Source organism: Eurytemora carolleeae, unplaced genomic scaffold (genome assembly GCF_000591075.1).
Source record: "Eurytemora carolleeae unplaced genomic scaffold, Eaff_2.0 scaffold1661, whole genome shotgun sequence".
Lineage (NCBI taxonomy): Eukaryota > Metazoa > Arthropoda > Copepoda > Calanoida > Temoridae > Eurytemora > Eurytemora carolleeae.
The window spans coordinates 34077-58450 of NW_019397558.1; the positions used below are offsets into that span (position 1 = coordinate 34077).

The following is a 24374-nucleotide window of genomic DNA, read 5'->3' on the forward strand; positions in this document are numbered from 1 at the left end:
TATGAAAAGGGTAAAAGACTGCAAAGATGTGTCTATTATGTCTCCGCAAGATGAACAGTGTAGACGGACAAGTTTACTCTGTTTGTATACTACAATTTTCTTGTTTTACTAAGTACAACTCGTACAACCGTATGCAGTCAAAACATAAACAAACAAAATGTGAACATAGCAGACGAAACTCTTACAGATTACAGCTTTCTCAGAAGGTATCACTATACTAAATCAAAGAATTATCTAAAAAGACGATATCGAATTCGTCACTGAATTCCCATGTTTATTGGGACACCCTGTATGACTTTTAAACTTTAAAAAGCAAAACAATTTTACTAAAGTAAATTGGGGAGTGTTATAGGTCAAGTTTTATCCTAACTATACTCTAAATGCGAATTATTCGATTAAACTTCTAAAAGAAAAGTTTTAACAATATTTGCAAATATTGTTTCAGGATTAAATGCAGTTTTATATTTGTCCGGGGCAGAGTTTAATTAATAGTAATGCAGGGTAAGAGAAACAGTAGAGCTTAAATAGATTTGGCCCTAAGAAGCAGCAATTGGCGTCTAAATAAACATGAGAAATAAGAGACGAATACCAAATGTTTGTTGAGAATTAGCCTTGTAATACCTTATTTCAATGATTAAATGCATTGCTCAGTAACATTTCTGCAAGATAAACAGTAAAGAAGACCAACTACTTTGTTTGTTTAGTGATACAGGGATTTATAATTTTACTGAGTATAACAGTATGCAATCAAAACATAAACAAACAAATTCATAGCTCTAGGAGAGGAAACATCTACTGTAAAACAGCTGTCCTTTGTAGGCATTACTACTACTAAACAACAAATCATTAACAAAGACGATATCAAAGTCATCACTCAATTCCCATGTTTATTGGGACTCCCTTTATGTTACTTCACGATACAACTTTTAACTTAACAAAAAGTAATTGATAGAATTAAGATAAAAGAGTTAATTTCGTAATTTATGAAATTAATTAAACATATTTGACAAATTTTAAAATAACAATTTCATTAAATTGATTTGTCAAGAGCACAGATTAAACAGATTGGACAGCAGATGAAAAAAAACTAAATTGAATTTAATGAGAACCTAAATAGTATAAATATCATTTTAGATATTTGGGTAATGAATCTAAAATTCGGTCTTGTGCATTAACTATAGTCTCATCTAATCTGAGTAGCACTTTATCCTAATATCATAATACACTAATAATACAAAAAAATTTAATTAAGAACACAACTACGCCAATTTTACCGCCCAAAAGTGTTTCTGGGTGTCATAACGGTCTAAACTTTGTGTCAAATAAGAATAGGGTGTTTTCCAAAAAATAAACGAGATTATTTCTTAAGTCATAGTCATATTCATAGAAATAGTCATGTTCATTGTTCACTCTTCAGAGTTACAGAAGGCATTGCCTCACTTGAAGGTTGACGCGGTTTTGAAAACTAATCTTTATAGATAACTGCGATAAAATAATCATAAAAACTGAATGATTGATGATTGATTTATTACTTGACTGATTGATTGAATGATTGTAGTGAACGATCTGCAGAAGCTCCTGGAGCGTGATGCCCCTATTCCTCTAGAGATCTACCGTGAGACTGCTAGACTAGATGCACAACTTCAACAACAGCTTCATCAGGTTCAACAATAAACTTTGAAACTATTCCTTTCTCTCTCCATTCTATCTTCTCCTTCTTCTCTCCATTCCATCTTCTCCTTTTTCTCTCCATTACTTCTACTCCTTTCTCTCTCTAATCTTCCTTCTCCTATCTCTCTCCATTACTTCTTCTCCTTTCTCTCTCCATTACTTCTTCTCCTTTCTCTCTCCATTACTTCTTCTCCTATCTCTCTCCATTCCTTCATCTCCTTTCTCTCTCCATTCCTTCTACTCATTTATCTCTCCATTTCTTCTTCTCCTTTCTCTCTCCATTCCTTCTTCTCCTTTTTCTCTCCATTTCTTCTTCTCCTTTCTCTCTCAATTCCTTCATCTCCTTTATCTCTCCATTCCTTCTACTCATTTATCTCTCCATTTCTTCTTCTCCTTTCTCTCTCCATTCCTTCTTCTCCTTTTTCTCTCAATTCTTCTTCTCCTTTCTCTCTCAATTCCTTCTTCTCCTTTCTCTCTCCATTAATTTCCTATTAAACTCTATTTTTCCGCCGTTTTCCATTCCCAACTCCACCCGTCTATTCCTCTTTTTCCTTCCCATCCACCAAATATTACTGTATTACAGGACCACACATTCTTGTGTTCCTTAATATTTTGTATTCAACGGTTAAAAGTTTAACTAGTTTAAAACTCTAATATATTTAGAGTCTAGAAACCCTGCTCACACCAGACCTATCTGATACAACGACTCTAAATGTTGAACAAAGTCTTCCAACAGAATCCGCTCTGTCTGCCACCACAAATCTTCTAACTTCAGATCAAAGGTAATTAATCAATTATTTCTAGAAGGTCATTAAACAATTTAGTAAAATTATTATTGTAACTTTTTTCTCAGTGTGCATTGGCAGGACGCGTTACAAACAGGATTTTCCAAATTTACAAATCCATCGGAGAAATCTTTGATCGCAGAAACTTCATCTATCTTCGCCGATCCTTCCACCTTCTCCGGTCCGTCAACCTTCTTCGAATCTTCAACATTATCTAAATCTTCAACTTTCTCCGAACCTACAACCATCTCTGATCCTTCAACCTTCTCCGATCGTTCAACCTTCTCCAATCCTTCAATCTTCTCCGATCCATCAACCTTCTCCGATCCATCAACCTTCTCCGATCATTCAACCTTCTCCGACCCTAGAATATTATATGATCCTTTGACTCTGCCTGAACAAAACATATTTACCACGACAAGCTCCAGAGGTTCTACTGTATTTGCGGAGAAGAAACTAGTCTCTGAAGACGCATCTGAACCCACCTTAGGATGGTTTGAAGGAGACACGGTTTTGGGACGGATCCGAAACCCAGAGCCGGAGAGGGGTCATGGTTTCGGATACATCTTTCTCTCTGAACTCTCTCCTCATTGGGTCTGGATAATTCCATCTATTCTTATTTTCTTTCTTCTGCTCATCCTAACAATTATATTTGTAACAAGACGATCTTCAAGGAGACGACAAGGTGAGAAAATAAATGTATTTTTTACCCCNCCCTCCCTTCTCTTTGAACTCTGTAATTGTTAAAGGTTAATTAGCAGGTATGCGAGGTATCACAATTGCAAAATAGTTTTTGTATTCAAACTATTTTCCTTGATAGTTTCTCTCTTGCATAGATGCATCTTCTTAAACAATTAAAGGGGCTGTTTAGAAATTTTAGAAATGGATCGTAAAACTGGTAATTATGCTTATAACTGGTTTATCAAGCGTAATATTGGTAAAGGAACTGAGCATTTGCCTCAAACTCTAATTTTTGAATACCCATATTATTGTAACCTGATGCAGTACTATGAAACCTGCTAGATTAGAATTTCAAATATTTAATCATCAAGTTGCAAAGATAAACAATATTTTTTGGCAAGTAATAAATTCCTTTACAATCTTTTTAAGTTGTTTTGAATTTTAAAAAATCCTTTTTTTGTTTAACATGAAATTTTTTAATCCAGCCATTTTTTCAATTGCAAATTGCAATATTCTGAGCGACATTTTTATCATTTAAAGAAAAAAGAAAACAGCGAGAATTCCAATGTTTTCTAGATTTCACTGTAGTTGACCGGAACATTTGAAATACCATGAATAAATGTTTATCATTTTACCGCGCCAAAATAAAGTCGACAAATTTTTTCTCACAAATTATGATTTGTATATATAAAACTTAAAAACTAAAAAATTATGATTTGTACATAAAACTTAGAAAGTTTTTAAAGCTTTTAATTCTGAAGGAAATGAGTTTCTGCCACAAACTCTATCTTCTAAAATCTATATCCTTGCAACCTGATGGTGTAAACCTTTGTTATTTCAAACTTAAAATATTTGATCTTGCAGAATTTATAGTTTGAAATATCAAAGGTCTACGACACCATGTCGCATAGATATAGGAATTAGAAAATTAGTGTTTGTGGCTAAAATTCGGGTTCCTTTTCAATTCAAAAACATTATTTTTAATATTCTTTAAAATTGATAAATGTATTCTTAGAACCCCCTAGAATCTAGAATCTGTACCTCCCTGTCCTAAACTGAACAATGTGCTTATCTCTAGTAGCTCCAGAGGTATTAGCTCATCCTTTGTTTTATAAATTGTTTCATTTAGAAGATGAAGAGAAAAGACAACAATCTCACAACTACCCGAGATACAGGTACATTGTACAATGTACATTATACATGTCGTTGTACAATCATTGTGCAATCAGTGTACAATCATTGTCAAGCATTGTACATTTCATAATACAATTCATTGATAAATATAGAGAAAAGAAAGAGTTTACACAATTAAAAGTAATGAGTTTTTGCCACAAACACAAATTTTCTGATTTTCTGAAATATCCAAGGTTTCAGGGTTTCTGGCAAAGACTTTATTTTGATTATATTTGATTTTTTAAAATTATATCTGTTTAGTCCAGGGTTTGATGATACTTCAAGGTTTGTAGTTAACCTCAAGCAGGATCAAAGGTACTGACAAATAATAGACAAACTAGACAAACTAGACAAACTAGAAAAACTATACAAACTAGACAAATTAGACAAACTAGACCGACTAGACAAACTAGACAAACTAGACAAATTTAAAAAAACTAGACAAATTAAAAAAAAAACTAGACAAGTTAGACGAACTAGACAAAATAGACAAACTAGTCAAACTGAGAAAAACTTTACAAGCTAGACAAACTAGAAAAGCTGAAAAAAACAGCAATAAAGGCAAGCAAGATATTTAAAAAAAACGTTGACAATTTATCTGAAAAAAATGTACAAATATGATCGATTAAACTACATAAGCAGATAATGTTGAAAATAAAGACAAACTTCTGGCTAAACAATTGATAGTCAGGCAGACAAGATAGACAGGCAGACAAGATAGACAGGCAGACAAGATAGACAGGCAGACAAGATAGACAGGCAAACAAGATAGACAGGCAGACAAGATTGACAGGCAAACAAGATAGACAGGCAGACAAGATAGACAGGCAGACAAGATAGACAGGCAGACAAGATAGACAGGCAAACAAGATAGACAGGCAGACAAGATAGACAGACAGACAAGATAGCCAGGCAGACAAGATAGACAGGCAGACAAGATAGACAGGCAAACAAGATAGACAGGCAAACAAGATAGACAGGCAAACAAGATAGACAGGCAGACAAGATAGACAGACAGACAAGATAGCCATACAGACAAGATAGACATACAGACAAGATAGACAGACAGACAGATAGACAGGCAAACAAGTTAGACAGACCAGACCAGACAAACTAGATTAACTTAAAAAGCAAAAACCAAATTTTTCATGTTTTGTAATTTCAAAACTAATTTTCGTTCCATTTCTTACTTGAGATTTTACAGACAAGACACCATTATCCAGCTCCGAGGGGACCCAGAGCTATCAAGGTATCTCACTCATCAAGTTATTTCTCCGAACCTCTCTCCTGAACAGAAGAGTCCGACAGTTCTCTCAACCTTCTCTCCCTCTATCCCTCGAAGCCTAAAGGTTGATATTATCAAGGATGAAACTAAAGATAAGGATTCGCAGAATAGTTCTGATCTTGAGGATTCGAACTCGGGTCAGCTTTGCCAAACATACACGGAGGAAAGGGGAGTCGAGGTTTCTAATACCCCGGAAGACGACATTACAGAAACAAGCGGAGTATTTGACAAGGATGAAGAGACCATGGGAGTCCTTGAGAAAGACGAGGAGATGAATGGAGTCCTGGTAAGGGACGAGGAGACGAGTGGAGTCATTGATAGGGACGAAGGGATTGAATCTGAAGAAGGTGAATATTTAGAATGAAAGTTTTATATAAAAGTCTGGACAGGAGTCTGGAGATTGTAGAATCCTTCTCAATGATATTTCTCCGAGGTTTTGATAACGATTCTTCCTCAGGCCTAGGCAGTATTTCTTTCTCTGACTTGATTCAGCTTTCATTTATATTTTCTTTTGTTAGAATACTTTCTTTTACACTTTAATTTTTATACCATTTGGTTTGGTTACTGATGAAATATAATTCAATATTAATTTTTATCCTATTTCCTATTTTTATCTTACATTCTCCATTCAAATTGGGTTTTTTATACTTTGAAGGATATGTATTTCCTATTCTTTTAAGTACTTGAATTTATTTTTCTCTGCAACACTTATATTTCCTATTCTTTTAAATACTTGCATTTATTATTTTCTACAGAAATTGTATTCCCTATTCTCTAAAGTACTTGTATTTCCTATTCTCTATAGAATTTGTATTTCCTATTTTCTAAAGTACTTGTATTTCATATTCTCTATAGAACTTGTATTTCCTATTCTCTATAGATCTTGTGTTTCCTATTCTCTAAAGTACTTGTATTTCCTATTCTCTATAGAACTTTTATTTCCTATTCTCTAAAGTACTTGTATTTCCTATTCTCTATAGAACTTGTATTTCCTATTCTCTATAGAACCCTCACATTTTCCTTTCTGCAATTTACAAGTTTACAGTCCCCTGATATTTCATATTTCCCTAGATACCTAAAAATGTTGAAATATATATTTTCTTCCCTGTTCCTGATATAACCGCTGCGGACCAAAGGTTCCATAATCTAATAAAATATTTTCCGGGAGGAAACACCGCCATTTTATGCAATTTATGCGAAAAGTTCTAATTTTGCAAATATTTCCACAGAATATAATATCTTTATTTACACTTTATGCAACAGTTCAGATTGAGATGTTGTAGAGTAGTGTAGCAGTGTAGCAGAGTGGTAGAGTAGTTGTAGAGTAGTGTAGCAGTGTAGTAGGGTAGTTGTTTAGCAGTGTAGTATAGTAGTTGTATTATAGCTGTGTATCAGGGTTATATCGTAGTTGTTGAACACTGAACTTTGTAGCAGGGTAATAGGGTATAGCAGTGAAGTATAGTTGTTATAGAGCAGTGTAACAGTGTCGCAGTAAATAATTAATTTTAGTGAAGACAAAATACATTTTGTAATATTTTAGATAAATTACGAGGCCAAGTATCGAAGCCGAGGAACCCCCTGGGGCGGGGCTGGGAGTCCAAACCATTCCCTGGGGTCAGACGGTAACTCACCGTCCATCACACCTCCCAGTCAAACCCAACCACCGGAAATACCAAACCATGAAAACCAGTCTTTTGTTACTTCCTTCTCAGGAAGTGAGTCGGAGTGTTTAATCTAAACCAGCAGTTCACTCCTGACAAAAAATACTTATAATCTAGATCATATCCATAATCCATATGTATTTATATATAAAAACCAAGAATTGTTACTTCTGCACCTTCATTATTTTAACTAGTTTTGCATTCTCTTGTGGGATCTGGCCCTGGATGTATAGTTTGAAAAACAGGATTCTTAAATCAGATCCAGGATACAAATTATTGATCCCAAATTCACTGCTTCCATACTCATCACGGATCCTTCATATTTCATATTCATATTGGATCCTGTATTCAGATATTGGATCCTGTATTCAGATCCCCGATCCTCTATTCAGATATTGGATCCTGTATTTATATATTGGATCCTGTATTCAGATATTGGATCCTGTATTTATATATTGGATCCTGTATTCAGATATTGGATCCTGCATCCGGACATTGCATCCTGTATTCAGATATTGGATCCTGTATTCAGATATTGGATCCTGTATTAAGATCCCCGATCCTGTATTCAGATATTGGATCCTGTATTTACATATTGGATCTTGTATTTATATATTGGATCCTCTATTCATATATTGGATCATGTATTCAGATATTGGATCCTGCATCAAGAAATTGCATCCTGTATTCAGATATTGGATCCTGTATTCAGATATTGGATCCTGTATTCATATGTTGGATCCTGTATTCATATATTGGATCCTGTATTCATATATTGAATCATGTATTCAGATATTGCATCCTGTATCCAGATATTGGATCCTTTATTCAGATATTGGATCCTGTATTCATATACTGGATCCTGTATTCATATATTGGATCCTGTATTTAGATATTGGATCCTGTATTCATATATTGGATCCTGTATTCATATATTCGATCCTGTAGTTATATATTGGATCAGCTGTATTCAGATATTGGATCGATCCTGTGTTCAGATATTGGATCCTTATTCAGATTCCGGATCCTGTATTCAGATATTGGATCCTGTATTCAGATCCCGGATCCTGTGGTTATATATTGGATCAGCTGTATTCAGATATTGGATCAGCTGTATTCAGATATTGGATCCTGTATTCAGATATTGGATCCTGTATTCAGATCCCGGATCCTGTATTCAGATCCCGGATCCTGTATTCAGATTCCGGATCCTGTATTCAGATATTGGATCCTGTATTCAGATCCCGGATCCTGTATTCAGATCCCGGATCCTGTATTCAGATCCCGGATCCTGTATTCAGATCCCGGATCCTATATTCAGATCCTGAATCTTTAATTTTGAATCAGATCCCGGTGTCTGTATTCAGGTTGTGAGCGTCTGTTATTCTAATCCAGGACTAGGTTTTTAATCAATGAATTCCGATCCAGGCACTAGAGGTTGGATACAGGATCTCTGGCCTGTTTACTGCTTGATTAAATTCAACCTGAACTAATTCTACAAACCAAGTTTAAAACCTAATTTCTGCTCTAATTCTTGGTTTCAGTTTAACCTACGTGTGCAATAATAATTCATTGTTCTTTGTTATAGAGCAAATTTTGATGTTCACTTTGTTTTGTAATTTAATGTTTTCAAATTCAAGTTCAAGTTTGAGGCAGGTTTTCAAACCCAGTGGACTCCTTGCCAGTTTATCCAACCAAAGTTTCAAACAAAGAAACCCTATTTTGACTATTTGGAAACATGTGAAAGGAATTCAGTCTTTGCCACAAACTCTGATTTTCTAATCTCTTTATCTTTGCAACCCAATGTCGCAGACCTTAGATATTTCAAATTATTAATTCTGTATAGATCAAATAAGCTAAGCTTACACCATGAGGTTGCAAAGATTTAGTACTATAACTTTTGAAATTGTGGCAAGGTCTCAATTCCTTTACTTCTCTATATATAACCCCTTTAGCTTGGATCATCCTGCATATCAATTATACAACTATAATTCATCCTTGAGACATATCTTTTTTAACCTTAAACATGAAAGCTGATTATAGCGTAATTTCAAGTGATCCCCGGTTTTAAAATTACGGTAATTGCCAGCGTTTCAGATTCATTTTCCGGTTTAAAGGGACTGTTCAGATATTAGAGCTGGTGTACGGACAACAATTGTAGTGTTTAAAGCATGGTTTAATGTTTAGAATATGACCAGATACTAAAACCCTTCAACCCATTGTCTGAATCTAAGCTGAGTAGAGAACCTGGAGAATAGGATCAGTACACTCCAGGACGTTAGAGCTTAGCTCCGTTTATCCAACTAAGGCCTGGGGACTTATACTTCATGGACAGCTCTCAGACTGATATATCTTTATTATGAATACCAGAGGACTAAGGAGGACACCAGCCCCCTTCCCCCTCCTCCAACATGAATATACATGCTCGGAATCCTCAGCATCAATAAGGATATCAGAGGACTCTCTTTACTCTCCAGCTTGTTCTCGGACAGAACCACTGGAGACACAAGCAGCTAGAGGATCCAGTCTTTTTTCTCCAGTTGGATCTATGAACAGAGTTACTGGAGCCTTGGAACAGCTAAAGTGTTTATAGGACATGCAGAAGCTCCATATTCTCGATTTGGCTCTATCGACAGGGACACCTGAGATACAGAGCAGCTAGGATCTCCAGGACATGCAGAAGCTTCATATTCTCGAGTTGGTTCTTTTGACAAGGACACCCGAGATACAGAGCATCCAGGACTTCTAAGATATCCAGGACACATAGGAGAGCTAGGACTTCCAGGATCCCGAGAACAAAGAGGAACTTTTCACAGGCCTGCTGTGGAATTAGCAGCAGAACTAGATGATTCTGAGTACGAAGACGCCCCCCATTGCAGAGCAGCTCTGTACACATCTGTGGTAGCAATAGACGCAGGATACATAGGATAACTTAAGAATTCCAAAACGCACAAGAGACTCTAGGGACAGCTCAGTGAGCAGCTCGGATTGCAAGTACAGCTATCATAGCAGAGAATCTAGGAACAGCTCAGGGAGCAGCTCGGACTGTTAGCACGGCTAACATAGCAGAGGCTCTAGGAACAGCTCCAGGAGAAGCTCGGACTGCAAGTACGGCTAACACAACAGAGACCCTAGGAACAGCTCCGGGAGCAGCTCAGACCGTAAGTACTGCTAATATAAAAAGGACTCAAATAGCAGCTCCAGTAGTTAAAGAATCAGCTGAAGACACAATAAGAGCATCCCAGATTGTATAAGCAAGAAGCAGTCAGGATAACAGAGACTCTGAGAGCAGCTGAACGAGATAGAGTAGTAGAGGAAGCTACTCGGACAGATCCTGAACTGTAGCAGTTGAATATCTTAAGGAACTTATTAAACATGAATAAACGTTACAGATGTATTTACCAAATAAACTATGAAACTGATCAATCCCAATTCATTTATACTCTGAGAGATCTTTATAAAGAGGATGTTAAAGGAATAGATACTAAAACAAGAGGACGGGGATCTACAGTGAAATATTTGCACAAACCCTAAACCTGCATGGGTGCAATTGATTGATCTCGAAAATTAGGATTTACGTTTGGCTTGTATTTGATTGAAGACAATAATCATTACACAATTTAAAAAACTCAATCTTCTTAACTTAAACGTGAATTGTTAAACCCTGAATTTTAAAATCAATGATTAATAATTAAATCATTTACGTCATTTTCACCTTTTAAATGAAATCAGCAGCAATCTCCTTTTTGAAGAGCAATTCATTTTAACTTAAAATGATAAAATATTATAATTCTTGACTTATTGAGGAAATAAGAACAAATTCATGTGATTATATAATTTATTGTTTGCTCTGTCTGGGTGAATGATACAAAAATAGAAAAATCAAATTATTCTACCCTGGAAAAAATACATTACTATGTTATTATAAGTTTAAACAACAGAAGATGAAGATCAAGACGGCATTTTTTATCTAATAGTTAATTGCAGTTTTAGTTTCAATGTACGTTATTTTTAAACGTGAGGAATGGTGAAAATACACATTAGCCAAATGTATGAACAATCCCTTTATTATTTATTAATCTCAATTTAGTGTCAAATACCGAGCGTAAGTAAAATGGTAAAAATTACAATTTCTAAATTGAAAAACCACTTGAAATTATGTTTACATCCCTTTTAACTATAACAAATTTCTCTTCCAAATAAGTATTTTTTGATATGTTTCATAACGGATATCCGTGCAACCTTCAGAAAACATATTTCCCTGAACAATCTTTAGATCCTTCTCCTGTAGAATCTAACCCCGGAGCACAAACATTCTTTGAACAGGTTCCAATACTTCTCCGGGTAGTCTCAGAGGTATGGTCAGATTAAATTCCTTGCAGAGATCATAGTTAATCCCGCCGTTTACCCGCACTTTGTCGACTTTACCGAGAAACTAAATTTTTGCTATAAACGTCTACCGACTAAACTCAGAATCTCAGAACCAGAAAATTCCCGTGGCTCTCCCAAGTTTCCAAATAACATTTGAGACAAATCGGTCCAGGAGTTCCTGATTTATGATCGGACAAACAAACGAACAGACAGACAGACAAACCGGCATACAATAATTATAACGATATTTTACAATAACTATAATGATTTATCAGTAGCTATAACGATATCCTGCAATAATTATAATAATATTACACTCTCTGCTAAACCCTACTATACTTCGGTCAGATTATTGTAAAGTGCGCCGAAAGCTTAGTTGAAGATGATTATACAAGAACTATAATGATTTATAAATAACTAGTATTTTAACATTAACAATCCAAATATCATTAATGTTTAAAAAACAATATAAAGATAAAAACTGTTAAGAACTAATTAACTGTATCAAAGTGTCCTGGTATGTCTCCAAGTATTTACGAGAAATTTCAACCGGAAAGAAGAATATGTTAATGGAGCGGATGTAATGTTCAATATATTTTCAATGTTTGAATTTTGTAAACATTTCTCATGATATGATTATCAAACGTTTTAGTGGAGATAGTCTACTTTAGTTGTTGAGGATCGGAGGGATTATCTACCACCTGTACTAGTCAAGAATCGGAGGGATTATCTACCACCAGCACTAGTCAAGAATCGGAGGTATCATCTACCACCTGTACTAGTCAAGAATCGGAGGCATCATCTACCACCTGTACTAGTCAAGAATCGGAGGTATCATCTACCACCTGTACTAGTCAAGAATCGGAGGCATCATCTACCACCTGTACTAGTATTTCACTGAATAAGTGATTTAATAACTTATTAAATCAAATTGCTTTAATGTCGAATTCCTATTCTATAGTTTTCTGGTTCACTGTACCCGAATAAGTTTTGACTCTACTCCTGTCTCCTTGTTGTGGAAACCTGGTTCTTATACTTCAATCCTTTCAGTACACTTTCAAATTAAAGTAAAGCTTTCAAATGTTGTATTTTAGATATACTTTGTCACTTCTAATCAATATTGTTGAAAATAAAGATAAACAAAATTTATTGTGTTTCAGTAGAGGTATGAACACCAGACAGTAATCTTTAAAATATCTTGCCTTGATTTATCAAATGTATGTTAGTGAGAGTTCTTGAGTTCTTGCCACAAACTGAAGTTTTCTAATTCTAATAGCTTTGCAATTTGATTAAGTAAACCTTTAATATTTTAAACTTAGACTATTTGATCTAACAGAATAGTTTGAAATATCAGATATCAGAAATATATATAGATTTAAAAACTCAGTTCTTTTTGGAATTAATGATACCGTTCAACAAAGGAAATGAGTTTTTGACACAAACTGTAACGGTTTCACCCCTATATCTGAGCAACCCGGTGTCGTAGACCTTTGATATTTCAAACTATGAATTCTGTCAGATCAAATAGTATAAGTTCGGTTAACGCCATCTGGTTGCAAAGATATAGGGATTAACAAATTTGAGTTTGTTGCGAAAACTCAATTCCTTTCAGATGAGTATTTTGAGTTTTAAGCGCGTGATACGATGGCATTTCTTAATAAACTAATTTTTTTAATGATTTCTCAAACACAAAAATTAAAATTAAAGAACACTTTTGTGAATTTTTCTAACGTAGTTTTTCACCTTTCTTAATTTTTACAAAGAAACAGACCAATGTCCAGGATAACAAATTCTATGAACAAGGTTCTATTTTTCTTAGAAACAACCATGACATTTTGTATTAATCCGCTACTGACATGACACAGACAAAAAGTTAGTTTCAAAGATGTAATATAAACTTTATATCAAAATTAAAAGAAGTTAAAGTTCAGGTCAAAATAAAGTTTATAATGCAAACCAAAAAATTTACATATCGTAAGTGAATAAAAGTTCTTAAACAGAAAAATAATTTTAGATATTTCAATACTTTCCAATGCTCAGGCTCACGTTCATATCGTTTTCAATTGAATTGATATGAAAAGAATTTTGAATTGAATTAAATGCCAGAATTATACCTCCTCCATCCTTCCATCCTCTTCTCTGCTCAGTGAATAGAAGGAATGAGGATCTTTGAAAGTTTACTAATCCTTTCATTTTAAATACATTCCCACAAACCTAATAGAAACTGTATACTAATAGAATACTAATAGCTCTTACAATAACAGCATTAATATTAGTAGTAAACAATAATAATAATAATAATAATGATGATAANTTCTGTACTAGCAGAAAATCAGAGGTAGCATGTACTACTTCATGTACTAGCATAGAATCGGAGGCAGATCCTACCAGTTCTGTACTAGCAGAAAATCAGAGGTAGCATGTACTACTTCATGTACTAGCATAGAATCGGAGGCAGATCCTACCAGTTCTGTACTAGCAGAAAATCAGAGGTAGCATGTACTACTTCATGTACTAGCATAGAATCAGTGAAGGTTCAATCTGCTATGCTAGTAAAATTCCTCACTAGTCCTTGAAATTTCCTAATATGAAGGATATGTTTGACAACTATCTGAAAATAAGGTATTTTTATGATAAATATAGAAAATATTTTTTTCTCATTGATCTCTTTTAGTTAGTAATTGTAACCTGTTAATTCAGCTTCATATATTTGTTGTCTGTATAGATTCTTAATACACTATTATTACATCAAACAGAGAAGTAATACAATATAAGATCGGTACAAAACATATAGTAAACACATGACATAAACATCTAAAAATAAAATTTAAAAAATTTCCCCGCGTTTGTTCAAATTTTTGTTGTATTCATCTTTGAAAAGGACTGTTATTGTAATTTCATGTTCCTCTCTTTTTACAGGAAAAATATGCAACATAATATTCTGACACTCATTGCTATACATAGTAACAGATCTTATATAAAAGGGACAACAAAGATTAATGCCTTTAGTTATATTTTCTTTAGAACAAAATTTATGGAGTAAAATCATGCAAGGAAGATTTGATTGTAAGTAAATCAGAAAATTAATAAAATAAAATCATATCGTAAATCGCGAAAATTTGGGAATGTTATATAAAAAATGTATTCTGTACTCTTTAAAAAATTACAATTAAAAAATGTATATGATAAAATATCTATGAGTTTCATAAATTTATGGAAATTTCTGTTTTCCCAGAAGAAACTACTCAATTAATGATTATATTAAATTGTTCACAAAAAATGTAGTTTATCGAGAAGCTGTGCTCCAGGTTCTAGTTTATCTTGAAGTTGGGCTCCAGGTTCCAGTTTTTCTTGGAGCTGTGCTCCAGGTTCTAGTTTATCTTGAAGCTGTGCTCCAGGTTCTAGTTTATCTTGAAGTTGTGCTCCAAGTTCTAGTTTATCTTGAAGTTGGGCTCCAGGTTCCAGTTTTTCTTGGAGCTGTGCTCCAGATTCTAGTTTATCTCGAAGTTGGGCTCCAGGTTCTAGTTTATCTTGAAGTTGTGCTTCAGGTTTAAGTTTACCTCGAAGTTGGGCTCCAGGTTCTAGTTTATCTTGAAGTTGTGCTCCAGGCTCTAGTTTATCTTGAAGTTGGGCTCCAGGTTCCAGTTTTTCTTGGAGCTGTGCTCCAGGTTCTAGTTTTTCTCGAAGTTGGGCTCTAGGTTTTAGTTTACCTTGAAGTTGTGTTCAGGTTCTAGTTTATCTTGAAGTTGGGCTCCAGGTTCCAGTTTATCTTGAAGCTGTGCTCCAGGCTCTAGTTTATCTTGAAATTGTGTTCAGGTTCTAGATTATCTTGAAGTTGGGCTCCACGTTCTAGTTAATCATGAAGTTGTGCTTCAGATTCTAGTTTATCTTGAAGTTGGGCTCCAGGTTCTAGTTTATCTTGAAGTTGGGCTCCAGATTCAAGTTTATCTTGAATTGTGCTCCACGTTCTAGTTAATCATGAAGTTGTGCTTCAGATTCTAGTTAATCTTGAAGTTGGGCTCCACGTTCTAGTTTATCTTGAAGTTGTGCTCCAGGTTCTAGTTTATCTTGAAGTTGTGCTGGATGATGAAGATGATTGGGATCTAGTAACTATACCACCCTTGAAAAACTCTTTCCCTTCCATTACCGACCTATAGAGGTTTCCGGAGCCCGACTCCTCCCAGCTCCGAGAACTTGAAACTAATCCCTGATCCTGAACTCCGATTCTTCGTCCTGATAGCTCCGGGTTTGTCACGTACTGAACCTAAAATCAAATCATTTCTACTTATTGGGAAAAAATATACATTAAAGAAAAAAGATAAAAGTTGTTTAAAACATATACACCAATGTTTTTTTGTTGGCCTTTAACTTCAATTTTCTATCTTTTTATCTTTGCCATCTTATTTCGTAGACTTTGTATTTCAAACAATTTCAACTACTTAAAGTTGGGTTTATCAAAGACTAATTAAACATCAGTTTGCAAAGATAAGTTAGAAAATAAGAGTTAAAGGCGAGTAATCAGTTTCATTAGCAGATTTATTTGCATATATAAATAACATTATATCCTGTTCATTTAGAATATACATAAAAGCATCAAAATCCATCCCTAAACTTTAATATCTAATTTCTTCTATTTATCTGGGAAAATGCATATTCAAGGAATTTAAAATTCTAAACATTTCTGCGGCAGCCGGAATATTGAAGGAAGAACCAGTTTTGCATTTAATTAAATGTCTAGAGTCTGAACTGCACTACACAGTAGCTTGAAAAGAAATCGAGCTTTTTTATAATTTAAAGATTTAGCCGAAAAATTAAGAAATTGTTTTAGATTTCTTCTCCTCGACTAGCTTTTTAACCGTCCTGTTTTTGTCCAAAATTCCTTTTTCTTAAAAGTTAAGAAATTTTAGGTGCACTGGTATAAAAAATAAAAGTTCTGGAGTAAAAAAATAAATACAGAAATATTTTTCTACGGAAACATGCTAATAGTAATATATCAATGAAATCTCTATATAATAAAGCTCTTTGCTCATATATATATATATATATATATGTTAGCTATAGCTGGCCAAATAGCTGGACTAAATTGGCTAAAAAAATTTTGAGGGAAACTATGGGAATCCCGGAGGTAACAGGCTAAAAAATTAAAGTTTTTTTTTCTTCGAAATTTTTTTTTCAAAATTCGAATTTTTTAAATTTCCCGGGCTTCATAATATATTATTATAAATATTTCTATATATATATATATTCTGAGAATCTGCATTCATAATATATTTCAGGTCCCATTCTTGACGAATAGAAATTGTGAATTGTAGAAATAAAATGTCTGGAAAAGAGAAGAAGCATATTCAAAACTTTAAGTTTTATCCATCTTTTCAAAATCTAATGCTTCTTAAACTTCATAAAAAAATGTTCTATAATCTGTAGAAAGTACAATTCCTGAAGTGTCGGAGTTTCTTGAAGTAAATTGAATTTAATTATTAAAAATATGAAAATAAAAACTTGCATTTTCGAATATTTTTGAAATTCACTCATATAAACAGGAACATCTTAAATTTTTCATTCTTATGGTTTAATAATTAAATCAAAAATGCTCGTATATAAATTGCAATAATAAAAGGTCAGGATCATTTTAACAGATAAAATTGCTAGATCATTTTATCTTCAAATTTTGGAATTGTATTTAATAGTTGAGATGGTATTCAAAAGTTTCAAAAAAGAGAACAGCTGCAAACCAAATAAGGGAAAAAATGGAAAGGGGGTACTAAATCCACACCCTCCCACCCCGACTTTTAAGGGTTTTAGGGTAATGTTACATCGTCTATACGCAATATCCCCCCTCCTGAACTTCCGACCTGCTAACTTTCCGACCTATACTGCAATATTGGACCTACGACAGCTGTTTATATTTATATTATTTTAGGGTTAGGTTAGGTTTAGAATTTCTTGGCCGAGTGCTTCGGCTAAGGTCATAGCGGATGTGCGTAGGTCGAAAAACACACCATCGGTTTTAGAGAGAAATAAATTCTACGAACCTGAGATACTTGAGAAACGAACCCTGTAGGACGATCGTGTTCCACACCATCTTCTGATTGGTTAGAAGAGAATCTATTTTCTAGTTTGGTTTGGTTCGGTGTAAACAACGCGGCTTCTGGTTGGCTGGCTCGTCTTCGCATCTCCTCTTCACGAGTCTTTTTCAAAATGTCTGCCACAGCTGAAAAAATCAAAATCAAATATACTTGATAACTCTATTTTCAGAGTTTACACATCTTTGCAGCCAAGCGCTTATGACAGGAGTGGAGGCTGGGGCGTATGAGAGCTTTAGTGTAGGGGGGCACCTTAATCTATATTAAAGAACCGTATATTTTTTATGCTTAGTCTGTTAGAACATATGTTGATTATATATCAGAGTTAAAAAGGAAATGAGATTTTTCCAAAAAACTCCAAAAATTATAATCCCTACATCAGTGTGCAATCATGTCGTAGATCTTTGACATTTCAAACTATGAATTCTATGAACAATGAAAAAGCCTAAGTTTGAAATAAGGTTTTCACCATCAGGTTTCAAAGAAATACGGATTAGAAAATTTGAGTTTGTGGCAAAAAATTGTGTTCTCTCTTGAAATATATTTCCCCCTTTCAAAAATAATTTTTGCCCCAGAAATTAGATATGTTTGCGCGGAGCAGCAAAAAATGTGTATGCTGAATTTTTGGTTATGAATTGTAGTAAGGATAAAAACCAGCCTTTTTTTCTCTCCAGTACGTCAAAAATCATATTTTTCTACAGAAGTTAGGTTTGTTTGTGCATAATATCAAAACCATTGCTGAAATTTTGAGTAAAAAGAATTAAAAAGGATTAAAACTTGCCTTTGATGTCCAATTTTTCTTTTCTTTTGTGAAATCGTTATAAATCAATGCAAGGTACAATTGAAACAATGTTTGTAAATGAATTGATTATTAGAATATATTTATTTTAGACTTAGTCCATGCATAAGTGTTTTCCTTTGCAGAACAAGATTTATGGTCGCAAGTAAATGAATGCAATGCAAGTGCTCTGTTGCTGTGGAAAAGTAAGGATATTTTCTCTTATGAGTTCATCCTTTAAAGAATGCATGAATTTCTGCGCCATGTCCTGGATAATGCCTATTGTCTACTCTAATTAAATTTAAAACTAAATTCTCAGTATAAATTTTCCAATCTTTTAGTCCATAACTCAGGGATAATTTCATTAGTTAAAGTAAAATGATTGTGAAAAATCCAGGTTTAGGAACGCAACCTTGTTTGAATTAAAGTGTTTGATGTCTAGGGTTGGGGATGTTAAGGTTTCTTTAAATCCTTCTATTTACTTTTACTACTTCTACCATTCAGTGAGAGGGGTTTGGTCTTAAATACATATTTTGCCGGGTTAGTTGTTTTTAATTCACGACGATTCTTTTAAAATCTACCGTTCATTATGAAACTCTGATCAGCCCAATTTATGTCTATGCAGTGGTGTACCTGGATCCTTATAGTGGTAAATTTGGATCCCACCCAGGCCCTGGTTCAATCTCTCCACACTAGGATCAGTAGTCTTTGCTCTCAAGTTCCTCCCTGAGAGTAGCTCCTCCTGTCTCCTGATCTCCTCCTTCCTTGCTCGATCCTTCTTTTCCCGCTCTAACCTCTCTATATGGAGTAACTCCTCTCTAGTCCTCGTCTCTCGTTCCATCCTGTCTCTTTCGTTCTGTATCATCTCAATTCTTTTCATATCCTCCGTCCTGGCCCGGTTCCACATTGTCTCAGACTCTTTCTTGGTTCTCTCTATCTCATGGTTCACCATTGCTTCTCTCTCCTCCTGGAGCTGTCTCCAGGACTTCGTCTCGATCTAAACATTAACATTTTTTCGTGCTTTAAGAAAATTTAAAAGATCAATTCTCGGTATGCGAAAAAAGTCTTGATGGTTTGAAAACAACTGTCATGGGAAAATGTTGAAAAAATAAATATTAATAAGTGCACACCAAAGGAAGTTGATTACTCACCACAAACTTTCTAATATCTAGATTTTCGCATCCTTGCGGGTTGAACAACCGGTTGTAAAGATATAAAAAATAAAAATTTCATTTTGTAGCAAGTAATCAGTTCCTTTGAAATGATTTATAAGAAAATAATGAAAAGCTTTTACAGGGGGTTCTAAAAAAGATTTTAGACGTCCAAAAACCCTTTTTAATTTATCATAATTGAGGGATTACAATACAAAATCTAATATTTCTGAAACTTTATGAAACACTTTTGTATAACTTTAATCTTTATATCAGATTTCCTTTTATAGCAGAAAAATATGTACGTAGATAATTCACATTGAGATAGTTGCTAGTTTGCAAATAAAAATTCCGGTCCATTTTTCAAATTGCTGAAATTTTTTAGATTTAAAATCTGTAATCTGTAAATACAGAAATCTATGCAGTTTTATTTTCGTCCCATCACAAGACATTTACAGAAACTAATTTCAATTTATCATATAATAATTTTAGCTTATTTCGAGATGAAGTATTCTTGTTCTAAAAAAAAATAAAAAATCCTTCTTACAGGTCAGTTTAATTTTAGTTTATTTTAAACTTCTGTCTGTGCTGTTGAACTAAAAACATTAATCTTTAATTCAACGTAACGTAATTTCATGTTTAACCTCGAAAAGGAATAATTCATTCTTGTTTGTCTCTCTAAAGCAAGTTACATGAAAGTAACTTGCTGATTTCTGCAGCAATAACAAGGATGGAAAGAAATTAAGACTTTGTCACAAACTCAAATTATATTTTTGCAAGCTAATGGTTTAAACCTTTGATATTTCAAACGTCTAGATTATTTGATCTAACAGAATACATATAAGGTCTGCAACATTGGGTTAAACAGTTATAGGGATTAGAAAACCAGAGTTTGTGGCAAAGAAACATTTCTTTTATCTGAAATTGTTTTTTTTTGTTTTTTTTAAGATAGAAAAACGATAATATCTTACTCAATGTTATCCATACTAAGGTTTAAGGATAACGGAGTGCCACAATTACTCTAGTCCTTCAAAAAAAGTGTCAGTAAAGGAAATCAGATAAAGTAATTGAATTAAGAATGCAAAGGCAGAGCTTTTTGGAGATCCACAAGGCCCGGACGTTTTTATTTTGGTACAGAAACAAATAATTTAAGTTTATTTTCAAAATAAAAAGTTAAGAAGGAAATTGATTTTTATATTTTTAGCGAAAGAAAGTCGTCCATGCTTCATTAACATCTGGGGTGGGGGGAATAGTCTTTTAAAATAACCGGAGGTCAAAACTGTTGTATTAGACACCGCTAAGCTTCAGAGACTCAATTCGATATCCAGTGCTCAAAGTTTTAATTGGCTTTAACGCGCTAAATCAGGTAAAGTTATCTATCTATCTCAGTTGTCAATGAGGGTTTAAGGTCTATCTAAGGTCTTTTGACCTTAGATATTTCTGTTTTCTGTTTTAGATATATCTGTTGGATTTAATATTCCACGTTTAAATTATTAAAGGGTTACTCCATCATGTTGTAAAGATATAGGGATTTAAAAATCAGAGTTTGTGGCAAAGACTCAATTTTTTCGGGTCCGACAGTTCAACCTTTTTTACTTTCATTAGATCAAAACAATCTAGCAAACCAATAATTCAATAAAAAAGGCTTGGGATTATATCAAGCCACAAATAAGACTGAAGCAAAATCTTAGACAAAAATGACGGAAGTGTAATTTAAAGTTATGTATATTAGAAAAATGTGCTTGATAGATGAGAAAAAGTAAGATTAAGACTTTAAATTTAATATTTGAAACTCTGAAATAAGAATTCATCATACTTAATATTGAATTTTAACTACTCCGGAAAACATAGGTTTGACATCTCTAGACTTCACGAATTCCTAAGATGAATCTGTACTTCAGCTGTGAAGGAACCAGGAAAAAAAACAAGGAAAAACTTCTCCAACTACCTGAGATGGGAAATGTTTATCGCAATTGTTCTGCCACATGCACAAACTACATTGTTTTAGACTTTTCTGTATAAAACTGTATCTTTAAAACTGTATGCAGACACAGACTTGTCGGGGTTTCCAGAATATTCGCAAACTTTTGGCACAATTTATGCCAGAATATTCTCATTATTTGCAGTGTTGAAAGTTGCAAAGAAAAAACTTTTTCTCCTTGTCCTGTTTTTGACAGTACTTTTCATTTAAAATATTCTACTTGGTTCTGTTTTATTTTGCCTTTTTTTTGTTCTGTTCTTTTCTGCTTAGTTCTGTTTTGCTCTGTTTTGTTCTGTATTATTCTATTCTGCTCTGCTCTCCGCTGTTCTGCTTTGGTCTGTTTGGTTCTGCTTGTAACAACTGCTCTATTCACCTCCGCACTGTCCTGTTCGACATATATACTATTTGGTTTTATATCGTTCTGTTCTCTTCGGCTCTCCATTGCCTAGTTCTGTTCTGTTCTGTTCTGTTCGTATATTTTTTATTTTAATCCGTTCTGTTCTATTCTGTACTATTCTGTTATATTCTGTTCTATCCTGTTCTATCCTGTTCTATTCTGTTCTATTCTGTTCTATTCTGTTCTATCCTGTTCTATCCTGTTCTATTCTGTTCTATTCTGTTCTATTCTGTTCTATTCTGTTTATTCTGTTCTATTCTGTTCTATTCTCTTCTATCCTGTTCTATTCTGTTCTTTCCTGTTATATTCTGTTCTATCCTGTTCTATTCTGTTCTATTCTGATTTTTTTTCTGTTTTATTCTGTTCTATTCTGTTTATTCTGTTCTATTCTGTTCTATTCTGTTCTACTCTGTTCTATTCAGTTCAATTATATTCTGTTCTCTTCTGCTCTATTCTGGTCTATTCTGTTCTATTATGTTCTATTCTGTTCTATTCTGTTCTATTATGTTCTATTCTGGTCTATTCTGTTCTATTATGCTCTATTCTGGTCTATTCTGTTCTATTCTGGTCTATTCTGGTCTATTCTTGTCTATTCTGTTCTATTCTGTTCTATTCTGTTCTATTCTGTTATATTCTATATTCTGTTCTATTCTGTTTTGTTTCTCTGAAATTAACTAAATCAAAATATTCTATTGTATTCTATGCTGAGATATCTAGACTCCTGCAGCTCGTAATCTAAACCTTAAAATCAGAATTATAGTTTATAAAAACCATAAGACGTGTATGCCAAATTTTGACCTTGAAAGAAGATATATGCAAAAAATTAACTAGCCAAAAACAATAATTTAAAAGAAACGAAGTTGTGGCCCATAACTGAATGTAATAAGTCACATAATCGTCCGTTCATACTTTTGAGAATAACTCCTCGTTCTTAAGATCTGTGAATAGGAAATTTTTTTTTAAAGATTGCAACCAAACAAGTTTGCTTTCATACTCTCGGATGTAAAGGAAAACCAGAGCAATTCCGTATCAATATGACAGTTTAATGCAGTGGAAATGGACGTATAAGTAGTTAAAAGGGAAGCTAGGAAAATGTTGATAAAAAGAAGGTTGGGAGAACCGCAATTCAAGATTGTCAGATTGAAAAAGAGAAGAAACAAGTGAGAGAGAGACAGACGATGATGAAAGTCCTAAGGTTAAAGATATTTATGGCACTGAGGTAATATTTGCATTTAAACTGTCAAGACCCTCAGTTCTAATTCCTCACTATTGTTATACAACAACAACAGACTTCAAACACAAATAAAATTGGAAAAATAAAGTTACGAATAGAAGAAAGAAGTAGAGACAAAACAAGGGGGGGGAGATAATCCTTTATCTTCTAAAAAATAGGGGGGGCACCCTCCCCGTTCATATTTTGAAAACGGGAATTTACAGGGCAAAAAAGGGGTTGAAAAAACTTTTGTCCAGAATGATGTGATACAAAATCTTTATTAACCTTGAATGAGGTTAGCTGTGGTATAGGTTCAGGTTTAGGGAGAGGTTTGAACAGATCCTGGTATTCAGTCTTATCCCGGAAGGAAACAGAAGGAGCTGAGACCCTTCTCTCCTCTGTCATAGCAGGAGGTTGGGAGCATCCTCTGGAGGGAAGAGAAGGACGACCTCTAGCTCCTTTCCAGGTTACTCCTACCATGTCCTAGGTGTGTTGTTGACTGGATTCTGGAAGGAGAAAGCTGAGGAGTTGACCTGTTCAGCTAGATGTATAGTGTTTACTCTGTCCAGGTTCACTTTCTAATTTTATTCAGGCCTTTGTATGTATGAATGTATTATTATAAGAACACTCAAAACAATTTTACATTATGTATATTATGTTTAATATACCATTAGCTGAAGTGCCCGGCGTTGCCCTTGGAATAAAAAAAAGAGTCGAAGTTTGAAAAAAAAAATTAATGAAAAAAAATAAATCGGATTTTTTTAAGCCCCAGGGCACCTATTGGATCCCTCAAAAATCAGCCAATTTGGTTCAGCAGTTTCGCCAACATATAAATATGTAAATACATACATACATATACATATACATACATACAAATATATATATATATACATATATATTCATATGACCAAAGAGCTGTATTATGTAGATGTATATCTGTAAAATACCCAGCAGAACTCACAGTTATTGGGTTTATCACACTTTTGGAAACTTTTTAGAAATATTTTAAATCCCTAGAATGCATTTGTAAAATAAATTCATCTTTACTAATTCTCTACTCCCCCTACAATAATCTTTTCCCCTTACTATTCTCTACTCCCCCTACTATTCTCTACACCCCCTAATATCCTCTATTCCCCCTAAT

At 33.9% G+C, this 24374-nt stretch overlaps 2 protein-coding genes across 2 annotated transcripts in view; one reads left to right on the plus strand and one right to left on the minus strand.

Moving 5' to 3' along the window:
• LOC111714896 (uncharacterized) overlaps nt 1–5974 on the plus strand; it is a 29151-nt gene extending 23177 nt beyond the window's left edge. The window contains exons 4-9 of the mRNA XM_023490111.1: nt 1559–1662; nt 2335–2453; nt 2525–3141; nt 4267–4312; nt 4572–4625; nt 5515–5974. Of these exons, the coding sequence (XP_023345879.1) occupies nt 1559–1662; nt 2335–2453; nt 2525–3141; nt 4267–4312; nt 4572–4625; nt 5515–5959 (1385 nt within the window). The 3' untranslated portion in view covers nt 5960–5974. The remainder of the gene's footprint in view (nt 1–1558; nt 1663–2334; nt 2454–2524; nt 3142–4266; nt 4313–4571; nt 4626–5514) is intronic.
• Nucleotides 5975–14920: 8946 nt separating this feature from the next.
• LOC111714897 (uncharacterized) lies at nt 14921–23744 on the minus strand. Its single transcript, XM_023490112.1, has 4 exons — nt 23516–23744; nt 19122–19485; nt 17660–17838; nt 14921–15891 (listed from the first exon to the last, which is right to left on the minus strand). The coding sequence occupies exons 1-4, from the start codon at nt 23708–23710 to the stop codon at nt 15691–15693; spliced, it is 939 nt and encodes a 312-aa protein (XP_023345880.1). The 5' UTR covers nt 23711–23744; the 3' UTR covers nt 14921–15690.
• Nucleotides 23745–24374: the final 630 nt, after the last annotated feature.